This window comes from Fopius arisanus, unplaced genomic scaffold (assembly GCF_000806365.1).
Source record: "Fopius arisanus strain USDA-PBARC FA_bdor unplaced genomic scaffold, ASM80636v1 scaffold00081, whole genome shotgun sequence".
NCBI classification, from domain to species: Eukaryota; Metazoa; Arthropoda; class Insecta; order Hymenoptera; family Braconidae; genus Fopius; species Fopius arisanus.
The window spans coordinates 484,122-509,013 of record NW_011887820.1 but is presented as its reverse complement, the minus strand read 5'-3'; the positions used below and the strand labels follow the sequence as shown (position 1 = coordinate 509,013).

At 36.6% G+C, this 24,892-nt stretch overlaps 5 protein-coding genes across 7 annotated transcripts in view; 3 read left to right on the top strand and 2 right to left on the bottom strand.

Annotated features, from left to right (window-relative positions):
- The window catches only part of LOC105270229 (arylsulfatase B), a 9,684-nt gene extending 7,444 nt beyond the window's left edge, over nt 1-2,240 (top strand). The window contains exon 8 of the mRNA XM_011311049.1: nt 892-2,240. Within this exon, the coding sequence (XP_011309351.1) occupies nt 892-1,323 (432 nt within the window). The 3' untranslated portion in view covers nt 1,324-2,240. The remainder of the gene's footprint in view (nt 1-891) is intronic.
- A 552-nt stretch (nt 2,241-2,792) lies between these two features.
- Nucleotides 2,793-10,008, bottom strand: LOC105270228 (UPF0518 protein AAEL005291). Its single transcript, XM_011311048.1, has 4 exons — nt 9,496-10,008; nt 8,146-8,363; nt 4,857-6,795; nt 2,793-3,544 (listed from the first exon to the last, which is right to left on the bottom strand). The coding sequence occupies exons 1-4, from the start codon at nt 9,643-9,645 to the stop codon at nt 3,062-3,064; spliced, it is 2,790 nt and encodes a 929-aa protein (XP_011309350.1). The 5' UTR covers nt 9,646-10,008; the 3' UTR covers nt 2,793-3,061.
- An 835-nt stretch (nt 10,009-10,843) lies between these two features.
- On the top strand, nt 10,844-18,663 carry Sra-1 (Cytoplasmic FMR1-interacting protein Sra-1). Its single transcript, XM_011311047.1, has 3 exons — nt 10,844-10,974; nt 12,099-15,780; nt 17,757-18,663. The coding sequence occupies exons 2-3, from the start codon at nt 12,118-12,120 to the stop codon at nt 17,967-17,969; spliced, it is 3,876 nt and encodes a 1,291-aa protein (XP_011309349.1). The 5' UTR covers nt 10,844-10,974; nt 12,099-12,117; the 3' UTR covers nt 17,970-18,663.
- Nucleotides 18,664-19,169: 506 nt separating this feature from the next.
- Nucleotides 19,170-23,004, bottom strand: LOC105270226 (zinc finger protein 501). 2 transcript variants are annotated; one of them, XM_011311044.1, is made up of 6 exons: nt 22,792-23,004; nt 22,470-22,573; nt 22,023-22,152; nt 21,847-21,950; nt 21,219-21,544; nt 19,170-20,261 (listed from the first exon to the last, which is right to left on the bottom strand). In XM_011311044.1, exons 1-6 carry the CDS (start codon nt 22,978-22,980, stop codon nt 19,816-19,818), a joined length of 1,299 nt encoding a protein of 432 aa, XP_011309346.1. In that variant the 5' UTR covers nt 22,981-23,004; the 3' UTR covers nt 19,170-19,815. The 2 variants fall into 2 exon arrangements, with proteins under 2 accessions (XP_011309346.1, XP_011309348.1); XM_011311046.1 differs by having other exon boundaries at nt 20,113-20,261; nt 21,226-21,544.
- A 149-nt stretch (nt 23,005-23,153) lies between these two features.
- The window catches only part of LOC105270225 (phosphoglycolate phosphatase), a 4,536-nt gene continuing 2,797 nt past the window's right edge, over nt 23,154-24,892 (top strand). The window contains exons 1-3 of one of the 2 annotated variants that reach the window (XM_011311043.1): nt 23,154-23,237; nt 23,434-23,524; nt 24,404-24,652. In XM_011311043.1, coding sequence (XP_011309345.1) covers nt 23,437-23,524; nt 24,404-24,652 — 337 coding nt within the window. In that variant the 5' untranslated portion in view covers nt 23,154-23,237; nt 23,434-23,436. Of the gene's footprint in view, nt 23,238-23,277; nt 23,372-23,433; nt 23,525-24,403; nt 24,653-24,892 lie in introns of those variants that run through there. The other variant, XM_011311042.1, reaches the window with a different exon arrangement.

The window sequence follows — 24,892 nt, the reverse complement described above, 5'->3', positions numbered from 1 at the left end:
AAACCAAACCCTCCACTGAATTGAATGCAGCTACAGGCAATCAAATGTTGCAGATTTTTCATTATTTTTTTGTAAACCTGGAAAATCCCTTTTCATAAATATTGCTCTTTAGCGCCCTTCAAAATTTTTTCCTCTTTTTTTTCATTATTTTTTCATGCCAAATCCAGTGATTTTCGTGATCTCAAAACTTATCCCAAATTTTTATGTATTTTAGGCTAGAAAGATAAAATTTAAACAAAAGATGACGTTCCATAGGTAGTCCACCCGGGCCTTAATTAAAAATTGATCAATCTCTTTCCCATGATTTTGGAAATAAAAATAATGAAGGGAGATTAGGAAAGATACGAATCATTTGTAAGGGTATGTCACCTAGGAAAATTGGGCCTTACGAGCAATGTTCATGCCTCAAGATTTATCGGACACCGGCCAGACTTTCACGGAAGGTCTGAACCTGTCCTCGGGGCCTTTACGGCTACCCAAGGAACAATTTTCTATTTTACTTTTCCCACCAACAAGTTTCTGCCGAATATTAAATAATGAAATACGGGCCCGAAGGGGGCGCAGCCATAAATTTTACGGCTCGTGACAATTTCGTCTAATTGACGTCGGAAGCTGGAGTAGCTCCGAGAGCTGAAGCTGCCCACCTCTGTATATTAACTCCATAATATTAATATACATATAAACATTATAACAATATATTATAATTATTATAATATATATTAACTATATAATAACTACATCAATATTGCAATTGAATTATCAATTAAACTTTTTTAAAATTTAATTTAAAAAATCTTAAAAATTTTTTAAATAATAGAAAAGAATTTTTCTGTTTTTATTTAAACAATACAAAAATTGCATTCATCTATATTGTAAAAAAATTGTGTTTAGGTCGCTTGTGAGCCACTGGCAGCCCCTTGTCTCTTCAATCTCCAGGAGGATCCCTGCGAGATGACAAATATCATAAACATGCACCCCGAAATCGCGGAGATCCTAGAGAAATCCCTCGCAATGCACCGGAGTACTGCACTTCCAGCTGGGAACATACCCGGGGACATCAATGGAGATCCAGTCAAATGGCACGGCCTCTGGGTCAATTGGAAAGACCCGAACCCTGCAGTAAAGGCTTTCGTCCCTCCCAAAGCTGACGCAGACTGCAGTTCCTCAAATCCAGTTGTCATTGTGATTTTAGCGTGTCTACTCATCGTCGCTGTAGCTATTATAATTATTATAATGATCAAAACTCGTAGGAGAAGTTCAAAGAACAGAAATTATCGTGTTGATATGGCAAATGGGGATGAATTCAAGAGTGCTCGCTTGTGAGTGGAACCTTAGATTTATAAAATGATGAAAAATTTTTTTTTCATGGTTTTCATTGGCCTTGAATTTATCTCGCCCAAGAAAATCATCCCAGCAATTTTAAATAATTATTGATAAAAGACTAAAAGTTGAAGAGAATGAAGAGATTGTTATTTTTGTAAAATGTAGAGGATTTTATTTAGTTTTGATAACGGATACGGTAGCAATATGGCGATAGTATATATCGCGCTTGATACATGGGGATGTATATCCAAAAAGTCTCTTGGATAAATGCTCTGGGGGATTAATTGAAAAATTTAATTCTCATATAATGTAACTCCAAACAACTCAGTCATCATCAATTCAATTAATTCAATTCAAGATAATTATAGATAAAGACTAATAATTAAAGGAAAGAGAAAGAAAATGGCAGAAAGAAAACAGAAATTTCTTTGAAATAGCCAACGTTTTCCACAAGGTGTTCCTCCTCGGGGTATCATTTATTCTGATTAATAAACCCATTGAATTATTCGATGATTATGACAAGAAGCATTTCTCCAGAGAATTAATGATAAAGAAAAGATAAGAGTACAGAAAAAATAAATCTAAATATGCAAACAGATTTATCAGTCAAAAATGTGAAATCACTTGACGCAAAAAGTCATAGTCTTGATAACTATGCATGTTGATATAGTGCCGTATTCCTCAGAGGCAATAGTAATTAGAATGACCATTACTGGCCGACATATTTGGAGCTACCGTATATAAGGTGTTTCGTTAGCTGAAGGCCTGAGGGCATAGTACATTACGCAACTAGTGCGGAAAGCAGGTTACTCACGAGGGACCGCCTGCTGTCCGCCCGTGTTGCGTATATTTTACATGATAAGTGCGTCTTCGCGGGAGGCTGCGGAGGGGGGTGTGGGGGGCGAAGCCCCCCCCCCACTGAAAAAATAAAAATTACATTAATTTTAAAAAAGTAAAAAAAAGTGTAGAAGATTTTCATTATTTAACTCATTGTAACGTATTCTCTTCTGCGGAGTTTGAGTTGATCCGGCTGTTGCTTCATTAAAATATATTTCATTTCCATTTTCTTCCGATATTACATCACCAACGAAATCCTGATCTATAAATATATCTTCTTCACTATCTAACGCTTCATCACTATCGGGAATGATGTGACTCATTTTAATTTCCTCTGAAAATCCCTTTTTAATTTTCCAGTTCTTCCCGATATTGACTAGCCGGAGGTTAAATTTCCCTGCTGTTTTTCTTGAATCAAGGATGTGCATGCGCGACATGCGTTTCCTCGGGTTTTAGTTGCTAATGAGTATGCGTCCGAAACCCGCCACTTTCCAGTTAACTATAGTCAACTAAAACCCATGCGGTTATACGCACGTATCATGTAAACGAATTTTAAATTCTTATGACATTCCATTTATCTTGTTCTCCAAAACTGACAACCCCCTCCCCCATATATGTCCGACACAATTCCATTAATTAAAACATTGTAAATTCGTTTATTCACGTCCCCTCCTCGATACAGTTCCTCTGTGAATTGACGAGTCAGGAATAAAATAGAAGAATACAATATAATCAACAAGCAAAAAAAAAAAATCATTAGTCACTTTCTAAAAATCACCAAAAAGCACACGGATGTGCTCCACTAACACATGATTCTTATGTACATTTTCATAATTACTTTCAGAATATAATGGATACTCTTCTGGATTGTCGTTGTTCAGTAAAACATATAAGGCAAAACTCAAAATTCAATGCTGTTTGTAAGTGACAATATAACATGCTCCTGGACAATAGCAGCTAGTTCCTTGAGCCACTCGTCCATCAGAACAGCACAAAGTACAACATGTTGAGTTGGTGTTATTTTGTGCAACGAGGATAATGTCTCAGGACGACTGCTTGCACCATCACTCGTCATCTCCAGGTGCTCGTCACCTCTGGAGAATGCTGATGAGCTCGGCAGAGAACTTCCACCAGGCCATTTAAATATTTGTGTTAAAGAGGACGTCAAGCTTCTTCTTTTTGATTCATTCCTGGAGAACAGCTCAACTGCTACTTTCTCTGGCTCTTTTTTCACCCTTTGATTAGTCTTCAATGCATTTCGTCTGGTATTCACGAGCCTGTACTCTCTTGCGATGAGAAATGCACGAGCTTGCTCCACTAGATTGTCGACATTCTCAACTTTCGATAAATACTGATCAATTTTGTTCTTCAAAGACGCCAGAATCTGAAATTCAATGGAATTATTTTATTAACATATTTCGTCGATGATATAGGAATGGTTTATTGTTATTATATTATTATTGTATTATTATTATATTATTATTTATGAAGACAGTGGCATCGATTAGAAATATAGAGGAGTGGAGGTAATGGAAATGTTTTTATGTATCTACATTATCCAAGTAGGCCTAATTAATAATTCAATTTCAATACTAAAAAGTTATTTTCAATTGTTCATTTATAATCCCACTAATCTGTAAATTCTGATTCCTTTTGCTTGCGAATGGAAGCAATGGAAGCGGCCTAGTTGTTGACAACCGCTAGAACGCTAGCTAACAATTATTGAAAAAAACGATTAATTGCCAAAGTAATTAGGAATCCGAATTTCGGAGTAAATTATCTTTTCTAGATAATCCACCCGAGCCTTAAGGTGGTTGTCGCGCGACAGTCTCTGTAAAAAGTTTATCCGCTGTAAAACGGGCCAGTTTAGAACACAATCTTTTAGCGGTATATAGTCTCACTTGATTGATTGCATTGTGCATGGATAGCTAAAGCATAACTATATATTTTCCATATTAACTATTTTCAATTATATAAATTTATGAATTTCCGATAACTATATGCCGTAAACCAAACGGTCAATCGATTTGATTTTTTTTTTCTGTATTTCCTCCCACGATGTATATTTCACGTTTTTTTTTTATTTCTGAAACTGTCGAGCCGTTGATTTTTAAAAAATTCTAATCGGCAAAACTCCATTTAAACACGTGTTAAATCACTCGAATTTCAAAAATTTATATATCAAGTTCAAAACGGTCAATTGCAAACGGAAAAGGCTCATTTTGTTGCTAATTTTTCAAACTATTCACCATAAAATTGTTAACGAAAACTGTCGAAAAAAAATTCTACGCGACAACAACCTTAAGGCCCGGGTGGATTGTCTGGAAACGATGATTTACTCCAAAATTGGCACACCTAATTACTCCATCAATTAATCAATTATTGGAAAAAACGATTAATTTCCGGAGTAACTAGAAGTCCAAATTTCGGAGTAAATAATCTTTCCCAAATAATCCATCCTAGCCTTAAATCTCAAATTGATGCTTCAGAAAAAAATCATTCCCCTAATTGCCAAATACTCCATTCACCTATTGAATTTTGTTTAAAGAAAGAACAGCGTTAAAATAAATAGTCCAACCATTTTGAATGGCTCCCCACATTACCTTAACATCCCCTATCTTCTAGAAAGCACGAAAACATTTCAAAATATCGCGTCCTAAAAATTCCATTTCCGAAATAGTGACGGAAAAAATTACCTGAAATAACGACCTGATGCTTGGCTGGAAGACCAACGAAGGGTTCAGGAGAAATGACTGGAGCAGTGGCTGTCGATAAACCGCCAATCTACTGATTAATCCAGTCAAATGTAAATTGACATAAAGATTATTGCTAGTCAAGCATTCAAGTTTTCTCAGAATGACATCCAGAAATATTCCAACATTCGGTTTCCCATTGCTGAGACTTTCCCTCTTCCAATCGTTCTCAATCCTGGCATTGACCTCAACAGATCCCCCATTAGCATTTCCATTTCCATTTCCATTATCATCATCTTTATCTACATCCTTATCCTCATGACTGATGGTAAAATCCTGTGAACTCTTCATGGCAAGACTCTCATACCCACTGCTGTCACCGAGAGACTCCCCAGGATTGATGGACTCTCCATTCTTCTTCAGGCTGGCTTCATAAATTTGTGATATTTCAATTTCCTCATTCAATAACGCATCTATATCAGCATTCAATTGGTCCTTATCAACGCGCGAAGAGCTCCTATCATTGACCTCGCTGGTGGTATCATCAGTCAAGCTCTCAGCAATGGTGTCTTCCTCATCAACAAGAAGACTCTTGATGTTGTCTAGAATTTCTTCTCGTGGTAGAGCCATAAACTGACGACTGAACTCTCGTCCAGATGCAGATGACAATTGACTCGAGTCATTGATATTCGTGATACTGTCACTGTCATTCCCTTCCTCGAGGGAAATCCCATTGTACTGAGAAGACCAGTAGGAGCAACCGATCTGGCAGGCAACGATTTTCTGTCTGGCATCGAATAAATAGGCATGATAATTCCCGTAGAGACTTTCACCTACCCTCGAGCCGTAATTTATGAGCCAATTGGGTGAAGTCTGTTGGTTATCAGGTGGATTTGTACGTTTTGACTGTAATACTGTGGATCCCCAGGTGAGACAGCAGCTGGGACGTAAGGAGAGAAATTTTTTGGCTGTTGATCCGTAAGAGTCAAGATCACGCATTCGTCGACGCTGTGACAGCATAACGTGAGAGCACGGGATGAGCGAAGATAGGCAGAGCTCCAACATGATATCTTCGATGTTTAAATCAACAAGGGTCTCGAATAAGGCCAGTGTGACGATGCACAATCGTGACCTCGATGATATCCTCTGGATGAGACTATCGAGAATCCTGCATTCATCATAATTCTCCTCCAGCAAAAACTTTATCAATGTCTGCAGGAGTCCAGGATCGGTCACAGACCTCAGGAAAAGATCGAAGTAAGCAGTTGCTGAGACTAAATTGTCCAGTGAAGGCTGGAGTAACGCGGGACCCATAACAGGGACCAAAAATCCCTGATAGAGATACTCGAGGAGTTGCTTTTGCACCAGAGGATGAGCAATTTGGGCGACAGCATTGCAGAACTCAAAGGAATGCATCAAATGATCGAGTGCTGGGATATCATTGACATCATCTGGGGTGAGTCGATGCCAGTCTTCAGTTTCGATGTCAAGTTTTCTTGGTAGAACTGAATAGAGACCACTGATTCCAGTGGCAAGAACTGGACACACATTGGAGTTCTCAGCTATGTAGATACCGATCTCGTGATTTCTCTTTGATAGAGCCATGCACAGGAGCATTGCGTCTCTTGCCTGTTGTCCTACTGTACCCTCTCGGTGGATATGAGGCATCAGCAGGGAAAATATTATGAATTTGCGCTCTCCAGGTGCGCTGGGGTGAAAGAATACGTCGAGGAGTGCTAAATTTTGCATTAGGGCAACGCACAGGCCATTTAATAACACTATCAATTTCTTTTGGACGTCAAATGGCAGAATATCATTGGCACAGGCTTCCAGGAGTTTCAGCAGCGGTCGTGCCACTGGCTCGTGAGCTAGTAATGAACCGTTGAAGGATACCAGGATCTCGAACAGCTTCATCTGCTCCATGCGGATTGTGTTGCTGTATCTGTAACATGTAGTTGTTTATTGACAAGAGAAATTCGGGAATTGTAGAGGAATAAATAAGATGCAGGGAACTTTTCGAATTTTTGGAGACGAATTTTTCTCTGCTCCAAGGAATGGGAAACAGCTAGAAAAGTATTTAATATCGACGCAAATTAATTAATTAATCTCAAATAATGAAATACTTTATAAAATATTCTTATTAAAGCCCGGGTGGACTATCTATCAAACGTCGACTTTTGTTTAAATTTTATCTTTTTAGCCTAAAATTCATTAAAATTTGGGATCAAATTTGTGTTGCGGGAGCTACTCGAATGGTTATAAAAAAATAATGAAAAAAAAGGGGAAAAATTATTGAAAGGCGCTAAAGAGCGATATTGTTTAAAAGGGATCTACCAAGTTTACAAAAAAATAATAAAAATTACGCAGCTCACCATTGCTCTCCAGAAGATTGAGTGACAGCTAGATGCAATAGTAAGCTACGTATTTTTTATTATATTTTAGCAAACTTGGTAAATCACTTTTAAATAATATCGATCTTTAGCGCCCTTCAATAATTTTTCCTCTTTTTTTTTCATTATTTTTTCATGTCCATTCAAGTCCTTTCCGCAACACAAAATTCATCCCAAATTTCAATTTATTTTAGGTTGAAAAGATAAAATTTAAGGCCCGGATGGACTGTCTGGAAAAGATAATTTACTCCAAAATTGGGATCCCTAATTACTCTGACAATTAATCGTTTTTTTTTCAATAATTGTTAGCGAGATACTCCATCCGGCCCTTAAGGCTCGGGTGGATTATCTAGAAAAGATCATTTACTCCGAAATTCGGATTCCTAATTACTCCGCCAATTAATTGTTTTTTCCGATAGTTGTTAGCTAGCGTTCTAGTCGTTGACAACCGCTAGAACGCTAGCTAACAATTATTGAAAAAAAAACGATTAATTGCCAGAGTAATTAGGAATCCCAATTTTGGAGTAAATTATCTTTTCCAGACAGTCCACCCGAGCCTTAAACAAAAGTCGACGTTCTAGAGATAGTCCACCCGGGCCTTAAACAGATGTTCAGAAACTAATTATTAATTGTTAAAAGGAAAATTCAAATTCGGACAATGTTAATGACAATATAATTAAATGAATTGAATAATAAATGAAAATTAAGATTTAGAATTTGCGCGGGGACAGTTTTTTTTAAATTTCAATTCGTGTTTGTTGTACATTAATTTTCTTCCTTTCAACCTTTATCTAGGATTTTTCCTCGGTATGTCGTGAATAATTGACGAGTGCCCCGGATTCTTCAATAATTCAATGAATTATTCAGGTTTACATAGAGAAAACGGAATCAGAATGGCGAACCTTCCAGCTGTTGAACTCCATTCTGAGAGATTGTCCAGTAGATTTTCACTCAATAAATATTCCAAACAGGGAGAGTGAGACGGTGTACTCGTCATTTGCTGCTGCTGATGATTAAGCCCGAGACTATTCCTGAATTCCAGTAACAAGAGTGTCACAAGTTGGTCGATGTGATTGACAACAGCGAGAATGTCATCGTGTAGTGGTACTCCATTATTTAACTGCATAAATTAAAAAATGAAAGATAAAAATGAAAAATTTTAACAGCCGGACTGATTATGAAAATGACCCCATTACTTCGGAGATTACTTGAAGACAGAGATTAATCATATTTTTCAAAATTCGTCAATTTTTTCATCTTAACAAATGGAAGATTACACTGAGAAAAATATGTGACGTATTTATTTTGATAAAAGTGAAAATTAAAGAAGCAGAATTGAATATTTTTGATCTCATCAAAAATATTTGCAAACGGAAAATTTTATTGTTTGAAAATACGTAAAATTTACTGATTGCACTAATAATCTAGTTTCAATATTATTCTTTACATTCTTTATATATTCAATAATAATTGACAAGTAATGAATGACCAATGAATTGATTTCAGCACGTCAAAAATGCCAAAACCAATGAATAGATGATTCATAATTTTTTGGAATACATTCCCTACAGTTGATTAATGTGATTAACTGCCAAATTGATTGTCTCACCAGGGCCAAACACAAGAGTTAATTAACAATGTAAATTAGATATGGGAAACCTGAATGGTATTGGAGAGAAGTAAACATTTATATTTGCACATTAAGGCCCGGATGGACTGTCAGAAAGAGATAATTTACTCCAAAATTGGGACTTCTAATTACTCCGTCAATTAATCGTTTTTTCCGATAATTGTTAGCTAGGGGCCTAGTTGTTGATAACCGCTAGAACGCTAGCTAACAATTATTGAAAAAAACGATTAATTGCCAAAGTAATTAGGAATCCGAATTTCGGAGTAAATTATCTTTTCTAGATAATCCACCCGAGCCTTAAATTCGTTGGAGCTTTTGAATGCGCGTCACGCGTCACAGTATCAATCGTGATTAATTTATGAATTTCTCTGAAACAAGACGATCATTATTATGGAAATCTAATGAGATCACCTGGAAATTACTCAATTGGGGAAACAACCTTTTGAAAACGTACATACTTCTCTCGAGTAGATGGCTTGGCGGTAAATCATTATAAATAATTTTTTTTTTCTCAGTGCAATTGAAAATTGCGATTTGGAGTTGATATCGAGTGGTGGAAATCGAGGGGAACTCTATTGTCAGGGGGAGTGTAGATAAATAAATGGATTAGCTGATGCTGTACCCTGGCCTGTCTAATGATCTCATGTGTCTGCTGCCAATGTTTACAGAAGCTGTCATAGCAGGCAGTTGGATCTGCATCCTTGGGAGGTGAATCTCTTGACCACTGCTTGCCAAAGCTTGTCCTTAATGGACTACTCCTTAACCAACTCATTTTAACATCCAAATGACTCCCTGTCTTTCATCAACTGCGAAGATAAATATTTTTAGATCATAACCTCACGCAAAAAAAAACACTTTCACCCGTGCTCATCGCAGCAGTTATCACGATTATAAATAACACATCGTGAATTATATGAGAATGACCAGGAGAATCGCTAATTTTTATAGCGAAACGGTGTGAAACGATTTTTTCTTTATCGCAATCACATTTCGCCTACTCTTTTTTCATGATAAACGTCGAATTTTACACGCACATACATGGAAGTGTGTCAATTGCATAGTAATGCACCCGCGTATTTTACTCGAGATCATTAAGTCATGATTTTCAACAGATTTTGTCGCTGAGTTTAAATCAGAAAGCTGTACGACTATTTTGAATTTCGAAAATTAATCTATTTATATAATTTATATATAATATATTACATATAAAATATTATATATATATATATAGGTATATATACATGTTCATATCGATTTTTCGTTTCACTGTTTCTATACACGGAGATATAAACTCTAGCAAGAAATGATGGATTGATCGAAATTGAATCGGATCGAACTGCTCATCATCGATCTGCATAAATTCGATGTCGACCGATCGATTCGTGAAAATCGATAGATATCGATTTTTCCTCCTACTCTTTCCGCAATCCCGATGCAACCCTTCAAAAAAAAGATTGATTGACCGAATTGAGGATCGACCTATTTAGGATCGATTAATCGAAAATCGATCTTATTCGATTTTTCTTCCGACTGTTTCCGCTACGCAAATTCAAAAATGAGTCCAAAAAATTGATAAATAATATGAAAACGAATCGAAGGACGAATCGAGAGATATTAATTAAAAAAATAAAATTAAAAAAAAATAAATAAAAAAAAGGAAAATAAATAAAAAATTAAAAAAAATAAAATTAAAATAAAGTAATATTTTAACTTCGGCTTTTCGATATTCATAGCTTCATAGAAATCCATCAAATATTCAACATTTTAATTCCAACAAATTGTTACGAGCCACACAACGTTAAATAAAAATTCATCAATTTTAAATAATGTCTCGAGAAAAGATCTCGACAAAAAAGATCGATTCGGCCGACTTATCGATCCGCGACAATCGATTTTAATAATCGATTGTCGACGTTAAAACAATCGATCCTAAATGTATCGATTGTAAGTCGAAGAACTCAGTGGTGGGGTCTTACCTGGGGGTGGAGTTAGGCGTCTGTCTAATAATTGAAGATTAATTAAAAAATCACCATTAAATCACTGAATCTGTCATTTAATCGAAACGTTGTGACTCCTCAGCTGATTGAATCCTCGAAGACAGGTAGATAAATTGCATTTGTCAATTCATTTGTTTATTTGATGTTTCATTGCCAAGTGGAGCCGAGACAGAACAATTACCACCTCTAGTTAATTTGTGAGAAACAATCAAGAAACGTGGAATTTACGTAAATTTTCAGTGGCAAATGGGAGAGAAAAGTGCAGAGGATTTTACATTTCAAAGTTTCACACCAAATTTAATTTTCTTGATTTGACATGATGTAGAAATGCCCAAAATAACGTGTCCACATGCTTTGTAGCTGCATTCTAACGTTCACTATGTCTCTCTGAATCTTTCTGACAAGAATCACTCTCCAGATTTTTTTCACAATTAATCATTCAATTGCAATATTTAAAAATCCGTTTGAATGGTTCATTTTTTTATTACCAAAACCATATGAAAGAGATTGATCTATTCTTAATTAAGCAAATTCATCTTCAAAGATTCGAGTGAGAGATTTATTATTTAGATCTCGAAATTAATCTATTGGGTTCTAACGACTGAATCACCAGAAATTACTGGGAATTAAGTGATTTCCGTTGCCTGTAATGATTCATCAGACTTCCGGAAATGACTCTAAATCAATAACAATTATAGAAACCTGGGGGAACATGGATATATTTTTCTAAAATTGTAGCAGAAATTGAGATTTTCAAATGTCTTCCTCAAATCCCAGACTAACTATCTAGAATGATAACCTCGTAATTAAAAATCATTGAACTATCATTAAGGCTCGGGTGGATTATCTAGAAAAGATAATTTACTCCGAAATTCGGATTCCTAATTACTTTGGCAATTAATCGTTTTTTTCAATAATTGTTAGCTAGCGTTCTAGCGGTTGTCAACAACTAGGCCGCTAGCTAACAATTATCGGGAAAACGCTTAATTGACGGAGTAATTAGAAGGCCCAATTTTGGAGTAAATTATCTTTTCCAGACAGTCCATCCGGGCCTTAAATTTGATATGAAATTCTTATTAATCCTTTAACCATATAAAAATCTTGAAAATCCACAATGGACCGATCAATGTCAATTTTTCCAAGTCCATATGTCCCCATCATCCCCAATAATTTCGACGATAACCTTGATATCATTTGCCTTCCTCTGACTCTTCATGATAATCCGTAGGTCCGGCCAATCGGCCAAGATGACGGCTGACAAAGTGACCCTGGGCGATGCCTTATCGAACGTCGACGTTCTGGACGAATTCACCCTCCCCGACGAGCAGCCCTGCATCGAGGCCCAGCCATGCTCAGTGGTCTACCAAGCGAATTTCGACACAAACTTCGAGGATCGCAACGGCTTCGTCACAGGAATAGCAAAATACATCGAAGAAGCGACAGTTCACGCGAGTCTCAACGAACTCCTGGAGGAAGGCCTTGAGCATGCAGTGATGCTGTACACCTGGAGATGCTGTTCGCGTGCTATTCCCCAGCCAAAATCCAACGAGCAACCAAATCGCGTGGAGATCTACGAGAAAACCGTGGAAGTTCTTGCCCCAGAGGTCAACAAACTCCTGAACTTCATGTACTTCCAGCGAAAAGCTATCGAGCGCTTTTCCGCTGAGGTAAAACGTCTCTGTCACCAGGAGAAACGGAAGGACTTCGTCTCCGAGGCCTATCTACTCACCCTTGGTAAATTTATCAACATGTTCGCTGTTCTTGATGAACTCAAGAACATGAAGTCGAGTGTTAAAAATGATTACTCCACGTATCGCAGAGCAGCTCAATTTCTCAAGGTGATGTCGGACTCCCAGACCCTCCAGGAGTCCCAGAATCTCTCCATGTTCTTGGCAACTCAGAATAAAATCCGGGACACGGTAAAGGAGAACCTCGAAAAAATTCCTGGCTACGAGGAACTCCTGGCAGACGTCGTCAACATCTGCGTTCACATGTTCGAGACGAAGATGTACCTGACACCCAACGAGAAGCATATGCTGGTGAAGGTGATGGGATTCGGATTATTCCTGATGGACAGCGAGCTATGCAACATCAACAAGCTAGACCAAAAAAAGAAGATAAAGATAGACAAGATCGACAGGATCTTCAAGAACCTGGAGGTGGTACCTCTATTTGGAGACATGCAAATTGCCCCCTTCAACTACATTAAACGCTCCAAGCACTTCGACTCCTCGAGATGGCCACTCTCAGCTTCCTCCAACAGCATGAGCCCTCAGGCAGATTTGATGGTGCATCTACCCCAGATCCGAGAGGATCACGTCAAGTACATCTCCGAGCTCGCCAAATACTCAAACGAAGTCACAACAACATACAAAGAATGTGGAAGTGACTCTGAAAATCGTGACACTGCTGAGCTAGCTCTACGAGGACTCCAGCTGCTTTCACAATGGACGAGTGTTGTCACTGAATTGTACAGCTGGAAGTTACTCCATCCAACGGACCACCACATGAACAAAGAGTGCCCCCAGGAAGCTGAAGAATACGAACGTGCGACACGTTACAATTACACAGACGAAGAGAAATTTGCGTTGATCGAAGTCATAGCCATGATCAAAGGTCTCCAGGTGCTGATGGCTAGGATGGAGACAGTCTTCATTGATGCAATCAGACGAAACATCTACGCTGAACTCCAGGACTTTGTTCAGTTGATGCTGCGAGAGCCTCTGAGGAAAGCTATAAAGAACAAGAAAGATCTCATCAGAAGTATTATTGTTTCTGTAAGAGAGACATGTGCTGATTGGCATTTTGGGGTTGAACCACTGAGTGATCCTGCCCTCAAAGGGAAAAAAGATCCTGATAATGGATTCGGTATCAAAGTACCGAGGAGAAATGTCGGCCCTTCATCAACTCAACTCTACATGGTCAGAACAATGCTGGAGTCCTTGATTGCAGACAAGAGTGGAGGAAAGAGAACTTTAAGAAAAGATATCGATGGACAGTACCTAGTTCAAATTGATCAGTTCCACAAGACGAGTTTTTACTGGAGCTATCTCTTGAACTTCAGTGAATCCCTCCAGAACTGCTGTGATCTATCACAGCTGTGGTACAGGGAGTTCTATCTCGAGATGACGATGGGGAGAAAAATTCATAAGTGTCAGGTACGTCATCAGCATAATGAGGAGTGCAGTGATCTGATTACCATGGAGAAGAGAATTCAGTTTCCCATTGAAATGTCGATGCCCTGGATTCTGACTGATCACATTCTGAAGAGCAAGGAGCCCTCGATGATGGAGTACGTGCTGTATCCTCTCGATTTATACAACGACAGTGCTCTGTACGCCTTGACAATCTTCAGGAAGCAGTTCTTGTACGACGAAGTTGAGGCTGAAGTTAATCTGTGCTTTGATCAGTTCGTGTACAAACTAAGTGAGCAGATATTCGCTCATTACAAGCAGTTGGCATCGAGCATTCTCCTTGATAAAAGATTCAGAGTTGAGTGTGTCGCACTGGGTGCTTATCTGCTGCCCTATCCACGTGCCAATCGTTATGAAACACTTCTCAAACAACGGCACGTCCAGCTGCTGGGGAGAAGCATAGATCTGAACAAATTGATCACCCAACGGATCAACGCTGACATGCAGAAGTCACTGGATCTAGCTATCTCCAAATTCGAGTCTGGGGACATCACTGGTGTCGTTGAGCTAGATGGTCTTCTCCAGGTGAATAGATTGACTCACAAATTGCTGAGTAAACATCTGGCACTTGATGAGTATGACGCCATGTTTCGGGAGGCCAATCACAATGTTCTTGCTCCATATGGGAGGATCACTCTTCATGTATTTTGGGAGTTGAACTACGATTTTCTGCCGAATTACTGCTACAACGCTGCAACCAATAGGTTCGTCAAGTGTCGAGGAATTCAGTTTGTCCAGCCTGTTCACAGGGACAAGCCACCGCAGATGTCTCATCATTATTTGTGGGGAAGCAAGCAGCTCAATCTTGCTTATAGCACGCAATTTGGACAGTACACTGGATTCGTTGGACCCCACCACTTCAGGATGATGTGCAAACTGCTGGGGTATCAGGGAATTGCTGTTGTCATGGAGGAACTCTTGAAGATTGTCAAGAGTTTGATACAAGGGAGTCTTCTACAGTTCACAAAAACCCTGATGGAAGCCATGCCTAAAGTCTGCAAGCTTCCCAGGTATGATTATGGATCTCCAGGTGTGCTGGGGTACTACTCTGCTCAGTTGAATGATATTGTTCAGTATCCTGACGCTAAGACTGAGTTGTTTCACAATTTTCGAGAATTTGGGAATACAATTCTCTTCTGTTTGCTGATGGAGCAGGCGTTGTCCCAGGAGGAGGTGTGCGATCTTCTCCATGCAGCGCCTTTTCAGAATATTTTACCCAGGCCTCACTGCAAGGATGGGGAGAAACCTGAGACCAAGCAGAAGAGGCTAGAGGCTAAATATGCAGCTCTTCAAATTGTGCCGAATGTTGATAAATTGGGAACTGCTAAGCAAGCGATGATTGCTAGGGAGGGGGATCTTCTCACCAGGGAGAGGCTCTGCTGTGGACTCAGCATTTTTGAAGTGGTTCTCAGCAGATTGAAGAGCTTTCTTGATGATCCCATCTGGGTTGGACCACCTCCTGCTAATGGAGTTATGAATATCGATGAGTGCACCGAGTTTCACAGGCTGTGGAGTGCTCTCCAGTTTGTATATTGCATTCCTGTCGGCGAGACTGAATTCACTGTTGAGGAACTCTTCGGGGAGGGTCTTCACTGGGCTGGATGTGCTATGATTGTACTTCTCGGACAGCAGAGACGGTTTGAGGCTCTCGATTTCTGTTATCATATACTCAGGGTGCAGAGGGTCGATGGCAAGGACGAGAATGTCAAGGGAATTGTGAGTTTTTCGTTTTTTAATGGCTTTTTCGAGAGCTCAGGATTCTAGTGCTTAAGATCATTCATGATTATTGATTGTTTTATTATTTAACTGGGGATTATCAGTTATTGATGATCATTGTTGATATTTATTCAGAAAGCGTTGAAATATTTAAACAGAATATTTTGGAAGAGTTCGGTAGAAATAATGGTAAATGTATGGTTCAGGTCCACCAAAAAACAAAAATCATTGAAACGTTAATTTCTTTGAATAAAGACCATTCTTATCCTCTCAGTCGTCAAGAACAAGATGAAAGAAGAGGGAAAAACAACAAAAAGGGAAATGCATCCTTAAATAGTCCTGAGGTAAACTCTGTTGTCCCTGAAATTCCTTAAACCCCCCCTTCTCTTTGCTGTCGCTGTTGACGAGACGAGGGAGTGATATTTAAGGGCCGGATGGAGTATCTCGGAAAGATAATTTACTCCAAAATTGGGATTCCTAATTACTCCGCCAATCAAGTGTTTTTTCCGATAATTGTTAGCTAGCGGCCTAGTTGTTGACAACCGCTAGAACGCTAGCTAACAATTATTGAAAAAAACGATTAATTGCCAGAGTAATTAGGAATTCCAATTTTGGAGTAAATTATCTTTTCCAGATAATTCAACCGGTCCTTAAGGGCCGGGTGGACTATCTATCGAGCGTCATCTTTTATTTAAATTTTATCTTTTTAACCTAAAATACATAAAAATTTGGGATAAGTTTTGAGGTCACGAAAATCACTGGAGTTGGCATAAAAAAATAATGAAAAAAAAGAGGAAAAAATTTTGAAGGGCGCTAAAGAGCGATATTTATGAAAAGGGATTTTCCAGGTTTACAAAAAAATAATGAAAAATATGTAGCATGTATGTCAAGTATTCACCACACAAACCAAACCCTCCACTGAATTGAATGCAGCTACAGGCAATCAAATGCTGCAGATTTTTCATTATTTTTTTGTAAACCTGGAAAATCCCTTTTCATAAATATTGCTCTTTAGCGCCCTTCAAAATTTTTTCCTCTTTTTTTTCATTATTTTTTCATGCCAAATCCAGTGATTTTCATGACCTCAAAACTTATCCCAAATTTTTATGTATTTTAGGCTAGAAAGATAAAATTTAAACAAAAGATGACGTTCTATAGGTAGTCCACCCGGGCCTTAATTCAATATTTTTAATGACTACAGAAGGGTAGCGGCAGATAAGTCACTCGTGGTGTTCGTTCAGCGATGGTAGATGGTCGGGAGAGGTGAATTCAGAGTTTTAGTCAAGTGCTCAGGACTATTAGATAAATTCATCTTTCTGTGTGTCCATTGTCTTTAAATGTGCTAACATGTGGTGGCTTTGGGGCTGGCACATCGCCACGTCCTCGTCGTGGCCCTGGATAACGCAGAGAGCAGTGTATTAAATGTCATATCTCCCACACTAATTGTTTCCGGATGAAAAGGTGACCAGATCGTTAATCAGATGACAGAAACCCATCCGACCAAATAAAAAACATCCAGAATGGTTTGGTGGACCTGAACTAGACATTTCCCAAAATCAATTCAAAAAGACAGTTCTAAGTCAGTAATTCTGGAAGGAATTACGCTCTAGTTGAAAACATTCAATCCCGAAGCTCCAAAAATTTTCAATATAACATTTTCAAAAAATCGAAGATTTGAGACAAAATCCATGAAAATCGCAATAAATATCATCAACCCGAAATATTTCCATTATTTAATTATTTAATTAACGTTTCAATGATTTTTGTTTTTTGGTGGACCTGAACCATACATTTACCTTGATTTTTACTATTTTTCCTCATTAATATTTTCTTAATTTTGAATATTGTCTGGACATCTGGAAAATTTCTGAAGGATAAGAAAAATCCAATTCGTTATTTGAAATAACTTATGTCCCATAGATTAATAATAACATTGAATTAATAAAAGAAAACTCTATTGAATATATTTTTTACAGCATTTGAAAAGAATGGTGGACAGAATCCGGAGGTTCCAAGTTCTGAACTCGCAGATATTCGCTGTGCTGAACAAATACTTGAAGAGTGGAGACAGTGATTCAACGAGTGTTGAACACGTCAGATGTTTTCCACCCCCGATTCATCCATCCCTTGCCCACACCCAGCAGCATTATCACGCCCCCGAGTACCTTCGCCAAATGAATCACCAATAGATTAATCTTAATTTAATTCTCTACTATTTATAACTCGATGCACTGGTATGATAACTAACGCTCAACTACACTGATAAAAAAATTTATTTGAGGGTATTTTGTTCTGCCCCCTTTTAGCCAAAATTGCCGGTTTTTTTTCGATTTCTGACAAATTGTTGATAAAATTGGAAAAAATACGCCATTTTTCACATTTTATTTAATTTCAATTGTCCAATGACTCCCAAAATGTCATGATTTTACAATAATGTCATGCGTTTTTTGTAAACTTTTCAAAAATTTATAAAATTTTAGAGAACATTTCGGGAGTCATGATGAAATAATTATAAAATTCAAAAATTATAGAGTTTTTCGAGCCTATCCGATCAAGAATTCGTCAGAGAACTCAGAAAACCGATCGGTATTGAGTACTTTCCTCGAGTTAATCGATATTTAGGAAAAATATATTGTTTTGTCAGTGTATTATTGAAAAATTTGGAATTTCTGATGTTTCAAAATAGGAGAATGGAATCAATTCATCATCAGTTCTCCAAATTTTTTTATCGAGTGAAAGAAGAGAAATTAACAGGAATAGGGAAGAAATTATATTGAAGTTTTCTAGTAATAATATATGCAATATATCAGTATATTACCTTATGCCATTTTGTATGAACAGTTGTAGTACTTGTAATGAAGATAAATGTCGTAATTTAAGAAACCCAATTTTTGATTTTTAACACGAAAAATAAAGAATCTTTTTTGTATATATTAAAAGATTGAGTGATATAATTATTACGTAATTCTGGGCTGATAAGGATTCCCGGATGAGCATTTCCTTGCAAAATCTTTTCTTCTTTGCACTCGCCGCATATAATTATCATAATCATTATTAAATATTCCCTTTAAAAAAAATCCAATGTAACGTTTTTTGAAGCCGGTTTATTCGATATATATATATATATATGTATATATATATATATGAAATATAAACCATATACTTTATTAAATATGTTATGATGAAACGAGACGTGAGAAATCCAATCGTGGAATTCTTATATTTTTATAACCGAAGGGAAAGCTTCAGAAAAATATTACATTGGACCTTTTCATTTTATAATCTCTCTGATTCTAGCTCAGTGTCTGAATCTGAATGTTTGAATTCTGATTCTTATATATCTATCGTTGAAAAATTGAATGGAAACTCATGTAGTAGCACCACAAATGTAACAATACGCGCGCGTTTATTGAAAATTAATGGACACAGCAAAAGTTCATTACGAAATATATTATTCTTTCATATATATTGTACAACATTTCCGGGGGATTCAGCAGAGAAATTAAAAAAAGAGAATATCCTATTGCAGAAAAATAAAATTAAAATCCCGGAAATTTGTCGTGATAATTCCATTAGTGACTGGAGCTTGAAGCGCCGATTTTAAACAAAAACAGTTGTCCACATAAATTCACTTTGGATTTAATTAGTCATCGCAGTAAATTGAGTTTCATTTCTTTTTTGCATTAATGAAATATTAGAAATTCATGTGCTACGAACAGAATTCATGTTGGATCATTCATGTTGGATGAGTACAAATAAATAAAAATCAATCGGAGTAAAAAAATTCCTGAGATTTAATTAGATGCATACGAAAATAGTTAAGTAGCAGTGAAGAAATAAAAATCAAAAATTTACTGAATATCTTCAGTAAATTCATGTCCAACTGAATTCATGACATCCAAAAATTCCTGTGGAATATTTACAACTTCTGTCATCAATTCAATCACAATTTTAGGAATTTAATTGTTGTTTTATGAATTAAATTACTCCCAAATTCATACATTTATGAATAATTAAACGAGTTACTGAATGAATTCATGGTGAAGCGTTCTCTGCAGCTGGAAATGTAACGTTTGTCGCACATACTCTAGGGGATCGTGTGAGAACGGCCTTCTCATCAGTAAATGGTAATTCCAATCCACACAATTTCGATACCATACTCTTCTTAGCCCTTCCAGCATCTCTCCTCTTCTTCCTCTCCTTTTTCCTCTCATTTTTGGTCTTGACTTTGCACATGTGGAGAGTCTGAATGTGCCTCCTGATCGTTGCCTTATCATTAAACCCAAGTTTACAGATATCACAGTAAACTTTGATGTTCATGTGAGCTGAGCGTATGTGAAAATCGAGATTATTCTGATAACTATACGTTTTGTAACACATGTCATAGGGGCAGGGGATTAGAGAGCCCGAGTGCACCTGCAAGTGATACTTCACATGGGATCTGGATAGAAAAGCTTTTTCACATTTGGGGCATTTGTATTCTGAAATTAAAAAGAAGACATTAATATTAGCATTCATCAGTGAATCCAATCGTAGAGAAGCGGTAAGAACTCAAGTCTATGTTTCAATTGTATCTGTAATTATGGAATTATCTCTCAATTAATTACATCTGAAATAACTAATTCGTTGGGAATTAATTGTTGCTTTTAAATAAACTTTTAGGAGATGCTGGTGTAATATGGACAATTGGAGTAAAATGTTTAAACAAAGATAAATAGATAAACGAATTATTCAGCAATTATGAGATTGATATAATGTGAAGTCATATTCCCCAGAAAAAAAGAAAACGTAAACAATACAAAAATGGCTGATAATAACGTACATCATCTGGACTTAAAATTCTAATTTACTGCTTGAGTCGTGTTTTCTATATTAAATTTATAACATTGGTAAATAATTGAAAGCCGATTTTTCTCAACACATCAGTTTGGCGTTGAATCTGATAATAATTAAATGATTTTTAAGAAGAAAATTCCCATTTTACTCCAGCAATCTTCCGGTTTCATAAATTTAAATAAAAACATTTCCATATTACTCCGCAATCCCCTCAATAAAATGAGATAAATGCATAATAACTGAAAATTTATGATGAGACATTTTAGTGAAGTGCTCAGGACTATTAGATAAATTCATTTTTCTATGTGTCCATTGTCTTTAAATGTGGCATGACCTTAGACTTTAAATTAACAATTGGTAAATAATTGCGAGCCGATTTTTCTCAAAACACCCCTTTGGCGTTGAATCTGATAATAATTCAATGATTTTTAAGAAGAAAATTCCCATTTTACCCCGACAGTCTTCCGGTTTCATAAATTTAAATAAAAACATCTCCATATGACTCCGCAATCCCCTTAATAAAATGAGATAACTGCATAACAACTGAAAATTTATGATTAGACGCAGTGACCACTTCGCTACTGCAGAAATAATGAATTTACCATTTACATGATCATTCTGCTTATGCCTTCTCAACTCAATGAACTTGTTGAATACTCTTTTGCAATCGGCTCTGTCGCAGGGATAAGACTTGATATGAGTTCGATAGTGCCTGGTCAACAGCGCAGAAGTCTTGAATGTTTTGGTGCACTTGTCACACGTGATGACCTGACCGGTGTGAATCGTAGCCATGTGCTCAGCAAAGTTGCTTTTCTTTCTGAATGTTTGATTGCACTCTTCACAGTAGAGTCTGTTGCTACTGTGGACTCTTTTATGATGTCTGAGGAGATTCTGACGATTGCTCAGAGCCAATGAGCAGATGTCACAGCTAAAAATATTAAATCAAATTACTCAATCAGTTCTATAAAATTTATAGGTAATTAAATTCAATTAAACGAATCTTTGTAATTCGCAGGATATGAGATATTAAAATTAGATAAATCGATATTAAATTGCAATTAAAATGCAATTAAAGGAAATTATCATTTGCAGAACTATTTCCAGGGAGAAATGTCTCCAAGTATTTTTTGTGGATCACTTGTTGAACTTTAAGTCGTTTTTTTAACATTTTTGTGTTCATCTTTGGGGATTGTTATTATTATTTAATGATTTGGGTAGAGGGACACTTGCATGAGTGAAGTAGAGACTTTAGTATGGCTCTGCACGTGTCTTTTCAGATGAGAGTTGGTGGCGTACGCCTTGTCGCAATTTTCCACTGTGCATTTGAATGGTCTCTGTAATTAAATAATGAATAAAGATTTGAAAGAGGAAATTACTATTTATTGAATTATTTATTGAGTCATTACCTCTCCCTTGTGTTGTCGAATGTGTCCCTCGAGTCTGTCCCGCTTTTTAAAAGTAGCTTCACATCCCTCGTAAGTACATTTATGCAGAGTTTTCGGTTTTTTTGCTGGAGGAAGATCGGGGAGATCCGGACTGAAAATTAATTGTCATTAATTCACTTCATTACTTCTTGAGGGATTGCTGCAGACCTTTGATCAAATTAACGTGTAAACATGAACCGTTTTTCGTTTTTATCATTATTCTATGAATTCACAAACAAATTTTCACAGTTGTGCGTCTATTTTTATAAATTTCTGGTAAATTGTTATGAATCTTTTCCAAACTTCATGAGACATAGAATCATATTTTTTCATGTCAATTTTGTCAACTAATTCTCAGAAATTGGAAAGAAAAAATTTGAAGAACGAGAGGATAAGGGCAGTAGCTCCTTGAAGGATGAGATAATTTACCTGAAGGGACGAGAAAAATTGTCATGAGTGTTTCGATGTTTTTTTAACTTGAAAGATGTCGTGTAAGCCTTTCCACATCTCGGAAACGTGCACTTCCAGGGTTTCTGAGAAATCAAAATGAGATTTAAAAAACAACTGCATTTGAAACCCTAGAAAATCATTTTGCAAAATATCATTGATGAGTTTTATTAATGATTGTGTCGATAAACTCAGGAATTATCCAACTTTCGCAGGATTCACTGCAAATTAAACTGTAATTACAACTTTTCAACCTCTGAACTCCTGTAATAATTCACTAATTCTAATGATTAATTAAAATTACCTCCCCAACGTGTCCACGAAGATGCCTCTCTAGCAGAGAAAGTTTGCCATAACTTTTTTCACACCCCTCGTAACTGCATTTATAAATTTTATCCTGTTGTTTCTTAGCAATATCCAGTTCAGAATTTGATGCAGGTAACCTCTCATCAGGAACCCCATCTTCTGGTTCGTCTTCGTGGAAATGACCCATTGCTCATTACTTCAGTCTTCGGTCTTCTTAAAGGATCAATCAATCAATCAATCAATCAATCCAGTACTTGAGGAATTATCGGCCTTGAGAATCTGAAGAAAAATGAATACTCATCGACTGGACGCATCGCAGATTACAAGTGACTTTTTTTTAGAAAAAGAAAATGGAGCTTGCGCTGTTGTTCTCGAGAGAAAGAAGAGGTTAAATTCCCAGTCGCATGTGAGACATTGAAGAGCCCGAGTGTCAATGAAATCAAGGTCATCTCTCTAATCATTACTCTAGATTTTCTAGAATAGATTGTTAACGAGTGGAAAATAATTAGTGATAATTGATTTGGAGATCGCAGAAAAAAGAGATTTCGATTGCATTTGTAGAAAATTGTTGGAGAGAAGTAAGTGTGAGGTGGATTTATAAAAATTATTTATGTAATAATAATGTAATATATTTTACCAGGCGATGGCAGCGGTTAAATTAGACAGCCTTGGGAAGGAAAAAATCGAGGAGATCATCAATTCATTTGACACGATTTTGGCGGATTGCGATGGTAATTCCTTCGTCTTCTCATTCTGTTGTTTTTCATTTGTTTTTTATGGCAAGAATGAGAGGATGTTGGGGCCAGATGGATGGCTATTCAAAATGACTGCATTCTAAATTTTTAATATTTTATTTTTATGGTTAAAGAGAGGTAAATTAATTCATTGAGGATTCAGAAAGATTGATAGACTGCCCTGTGGCATTCTCCAAAAAGTGAAAAGAAAGTACACAATCCCAGAAAATGGGTGATGATAATTGATGTCCTTGGAAGAGTTGAAAAATCTAATTGGTGCTTCAATCCTGTTTTTATAGTAAATTTGTAACTTCGTTAAACCATGAAAAAATGATTTTTCCGAATTATCAATTTGAAATTGAATCTGATAATAATTCAATGATTAATTCCTGCTACAATATTTCAAGTATAAAAATTTCCATGTTACCCCAGGCCCGCCTAACTGTTATTGATTTATAATCATTTACAAAATTCTCATAAATCGTGGCGGGAACTGGAAATCACTTGATTTCCAGTAATTTCTGGGGATTATGCGTTACAATCTCCTAGATTAATGCAGAGATTTCCTGAATAATAAATCCTCTAATTGAATCTTTGGAGATAGTTTTACTTGATTAAAAATTGATCAATCTCTATTATAATATAATTAAAGTGTCAATTACTGTCAATAATTAAAAATAATTGCATCCTTAATTGAAAACCTTTTACTGTGTTTAAACAATGATCAATAAATGAGTGAGGGATTTCAAAATCAAATTATGGCAGAAGTTGTCGCTGGGAAAAAGAAAATAATTGAAGAGTCATTTTCCATAGATTGTTAGTGTTATTATTTCTGATAATTAATCAATTGATAAGGTTTTAATTTTCGTTTTTCAGGAGTTCTGTGGCTTCAAAACAATCCAATCGCCGATGCAGCGAATGTAATGAATGCATTTCACAATAGCGGAAAACGAATTTTCTACGTAACAAACAACAGTACAAAAAGTCGAGAGGAGTTCGTTGCAAAAGCCACAAGTCTAGGTTTCATTGCAAGCACTGACAGTGTTCTCTGTACAGCTTATTTAATAGCTAATTATCTAAAAGATATAAATTTCACAAAGAAGGCGTACACAATTGGATCAACAGGTTCGTAAATCGACTCGAGATTTTATTTTTTAAATCGAACTCAAATCTTCATTTTGTATATATATATATTTATTTTCATATGTATACCCTCTCGGGTCTTTACATTTTGTTCCCTTCCCCAACCCCTTACAAGAAAACTAATAGTAAAAATACAAAATAGGATGCCATAAGGGCAGTGTGAATAGAGACCCGGCAGTCTACTTTTTAATCAGGTCCGGGTATTGAAAGAAGGTAGTTAAA